This window comes from Fukomys damarensis, unplaced genomic scaffold, assembly GCF_012274545.1.
Source record: "Fukomys damarensis isolate Sample0158 unplaced genomic scaffold, DMR_v1.0_HiC HiC_scaffold_21, whole genome shotgun sequence".
NCBI lineage: Eukaryota > Metazoa > Chordata > Mammalia > Rodentia > Bathyergidae > Fukomys > Fukomys damarensis.
This window is the reverse complement of record NW_022900933.1, coordinates 18,440,233-18,444,190: the sequence shown is the minus strand read 5'-3', so window position 1 is coordinate 18,444,190 and position 3,958 is coordinate 18,440,233. Positions and strand designations below refer to the sequence as shown.

The window sequence follows — 3,958 nt, the reverse complement described above, 5'->3', positions numbered from 1 at the left end:
ACAGCTGGAACCCAGGTGCCGGTCGTCCGCGGACATCCTGTTCAGCAGCCTGTGGACACAGGGCAAGGTCAGTGGGTGGGGCGGGGGCGGGGCGCCAGGGGGCGGGCTGCAGCCCAGAGAGCCAAGTGGTACCGCCCAGGGCAAGCTTCTGCCGTCACGCCCAGAACCTTCTGAGTCCTCAAAGAAACTGTTTTTATCAATGAACTTCAGATCAGGCAACCTCCAAGCTTTGTCAACTGCTGGCTCGGGGATGACACCGGATGTTAACTATTCAGCCTAAACGTCAGCCGATGTGAACTGGATGTGGTGGGGCACACCTGTCATGCCAGCACTTTGGAAAGCTGAGGCAGGAGGACCGCAAGTTTGAGTCCCACCTTGACAATTTAATGCGACTGTCTCAAAATAAAAAGGGCTGAAGATGCAGCTCAGTGCCAAGGGCCTGGGCTCAATCCTCAGGGGTGGTGGGGGTGGGTTGGCCAACCTTCCGGCCCCACAGTAGAGTACATACTGGTAACAATGTAACTGTCCCAGTGCGCCCAGCATTCTTGGTACAAAGACATAATAACCCCCTTCTAGGGTTCCTTCCTGCATCATGGTGGCCCCTTCACGAGAGATAAGCCAAGCGTGGCACCTCCCTCAGTCCCTCGAGATCGCCAAAACCGGAACTGGGGTGCCCATGAGTCTGGTCAAGGCAAGAGCAGCCTGAGGCAGAGGCACCCGACAGAATGGTTGCCCTGTGGGTTTTGCCTCTGGTCCAGACTTGGTAAAGGAGTGCACATCCAGAGGGAGACTCCTTGATCCCTCTCCATTTCCAATCCCGCTCCGCTGCCTCAGCCTCCTGAGTAGCTGAACCATAGGTATGTGCAGCTCTACCCTGCTGAGCCCTCACCAAAGGCCCTGGAGGTGTAGCTCAGCTCTGAGCCACCTGGAGGACTGGCTTCACCAGGAAGTCCAGGAGCCTTATCAACATGGCAGGAGCAGTGCCTGGTAACAATGTTTCCTACCGTGGAAATCCCCTCCTCCCCAAGCCTCCAGGGCCCAGGAAAGGAGGACAAGGGCGTGCCCCTCCCACAACCCAGCTTCCAGAGTAAGTGTGGACCTTCCCTCCCGGGGCAGCAACAGGGGAAGCCTCTGGGCTCACAGCAGGAGATTAAGGTGTGTGCTCAAAGAAGCCCAACTTCGGACCGCCTTCCCTGGGACTGGGATCTGGGTGAGGGAGCCAGGTCTGGTCTCTCTGATCCCGGCCTGGCTGTGTGACCTCGGGAACAGGAGACCCCACTGCCTGAGCATCCTCTGGAGAGGAGGCAGGTGACGCCTGGCACCTGAGAGGCAGGTGAAAGGGAGGGGGCACGTGTCAGCCCTGCTGAGAAGACTCCTGGGCAGGAGGGAGGGCTCAGTGCCACTCAGAGGTAGTGCTACCTTGCCTGGCAGCCCCCCTTTGCTGAGCGCCCCCAAATGAAAAAGACCGGCCACTCCCTAGGGAAGGGGCTGCCTTGTTACCCCCCACAAAGCCACCCCCATCACTGCCCTTGGCCATACACCAAAGGCAGCCCTCAAACGTGTCTGTGACCTTCCTGTGGAGAAGCCTCTGCGGTCCAGGGTTCGTCCCATGGGTTCACTGTAAACACACCACCCCTCACTTGAATGAGCCCAAAGAGAGAACTCTTGCCCCGTGGGGTTCTAATCAGAAAGGAGCTGCTGATACCAAGATAAAAGGCCACCTAAGCCCCCTGGAATGCGGAATGCAGGCTCTGAATGGAGTGTCCCAGTCCTGGAGGCCCTCCCCTGCCGGCCCCCAATCTCCCCTGCATTGCTAAGGGCTTCTCCACCTGAGGGTCTCTTTGGGGCCCTTTTAGGCCTCTCTGGATAACGCCACCCACCACCCGTCCAGCCACTAGGGGTGTGTCCCCAAAAAGGAGTCCATCTGGGCACACTTTGGGCTCTGCCCAGCCCCGCTTCTCTGGGCAGGCCAAGGACAGCTGGCCACATGCTCTTGAACCTCCTGCCTTAGCCCAGGCTGGGATACAGGCCTGCACCCCCCAGCCAGCTTAGGCTCTGTTCTTCACAGGAGCATCGCAGGATTCCTGGAAACCAGCTGAGCCTGGGCTCCCAGACCCAGGCCTCCACCCAGCATTCCTCAGGCTCCTGGGGCTCCACAGGGCTTGGGAGATACACCTGACATGAACCACCGAGTGGGCACGTACCATGTGACCCTCGCTTCAGACTCTCCCCGGAGGTACAGAGGCATTTGCCCCAAGATAAGCAGACTAAGCACAGCCTCTCCCAGGGCACGGCAGGCCTCAGTTTCCCCAACTGCCTGCCCAGCCCCCAGCTCAGCCAACCCCGAGATGAAGCACCCCAGGAGGGCTGGTGGCTGGGTCCCCAACCTTGCTCTCTCAAGCTGCACCTCCTTCTTGACTCAGAAGGGCCCAAAGCAGCTTGCAGTGTGCGGGTCCCCCACTCAAGTCCTGGCTGGAGCACTGGACTGAGAAGGAAGCACACTGGATCCCGGCCACAGTCAGAGCTGGCACAGGAAGCCAGCTGCTAACTGGGTGCCTGCGTGCCTGCTGGGGGGCCTGAAGATGTCATCTCTCAGCACTCTCATTCCCGGGACTGTGACTTAGGCCCCACCAAAGGGCCTTTTCCAGGGACGGTGGACACGTATCTGGGGCACACACCATGGCGCAAATGCTGCCAGATAATGGGGAGAGGACAGACACAGCACAAGGCCTCCAGGTCAGACCCCCAAGGGACAAGACATTGAGCAAACCTAGTGCACAGACAGAGTACCAGGCAGAGCCATGCGGGCACCACTGGGTGGAGGCTCCCGGCACCCCTCTGGGCTCGATTCACTTGCTCCCTCCTCCTTTCACACCTGCAGAGAGTATGGAGAGCCAACCCAGAGGCCACGGCTTCGCTTCTGTGTCCCAGGTTTCCGCCAGGCTTGTCTGTTCGAGTTTTTCACTCACCAGAGCCTCCTCCTGCCCCTCTTCTCCAAGGCCGGGTGACATGAGCTGCCACTCTCAAGCCCCAGCCTCACGCTGGCTTTTGTTTGCCACCATCTTACTGACTCCTCCCAACCTGTCCACAGGTGCTGTTCTCCTCACAGGGGAGACAAGTGGGAAGACAAGCTGGGCCCCCAAACAGAGCTGTCTGGCTGCAGATGGGGGCCCCTTGCTGTATTTCCCTCTGTCTCCCCAACCCCAGGCCTGAAACCTTGTCTCTACCAAACCCGATGCGGTGCTTGTGGTCTGCAAGGTCCCGCGAAGGAGTGGCCACGGGCGGGGACACAGCGAATGAGTGCAGTGAACGCACACAGTTCTCTGAAGAAGTTCAGCCACCAGGGTGGAGCAGGGCTCAGCACCCTCTGTGACATCATCTCTGTGTGCACACAGGCCCTTCCGAATGTGGATGTGGAATGGGTGCGGGAAGGGTTGCTTTTGGGGTTACGTTTTGTCATTCTTTGCTTCTTGGAAGAGGAGTGCATGTGCTGAGAATGGAAGGAATTTAAAGTATTTAAAACTGATGGTGTCCCCTGGGCATGATGGCCCACACCTGTAATCTCAGCTACCTGGAAGGCTGAGATTCCAAGTTTAAGGCCAGCTTGGCCAACTGAGTGAGACCCTATGTCAAAATTAAATATTAGTAATAATAAGAGTCGAGGATATAGCTCCGTGGTAGAGCATTCCTGGGTTCCATCTCTAACACAGAAAAAAGTGGTAAGTGTCCATACTTTTCATTTTGCCCAGAACAATCCTGATTCCACTTACTGATCCAGAATCATTATCAACCTTAATCACTCCCTTTTCTTTCCCCAAACTAGAATTACATGTCAAGCATCCTCATCTGGGGATGGGACCCAAGGCTAAACACAGAATGCATTTAGGTGACATCTTGTATATCTAGCTGCCTAAAGGTAAATACTTTTTTCAGTGCTAGGGATCGAATCCAGGGTCTT

General features: G+C 57.1%; 1 protein-coding gene across 1 annotated transcript in view; it reads right to left on the bottom strand.

Annotated features, from left to right (window-relative positions):
* The window catches only part of Esrrb (estrogen related receptor beta), a 100,027-nt gene that overhangs the window by 53,322 nt on the left and 42,747 nt on the right, over nucleotides 1-3,958 (bottom strand). Inside the window, exon 2 of the mRNA XM_033766694.1 lies at nucleotides 1-49. This exon is cut by the window's left edge and continues 325 nt beyond it. Within this exon, the coding sequence (XP_033622585.1) occupies nucleotides 1-49 (49 nt within the window). The remainder of the gene's footprint in view (nucleotides 50-3,958) is intronic.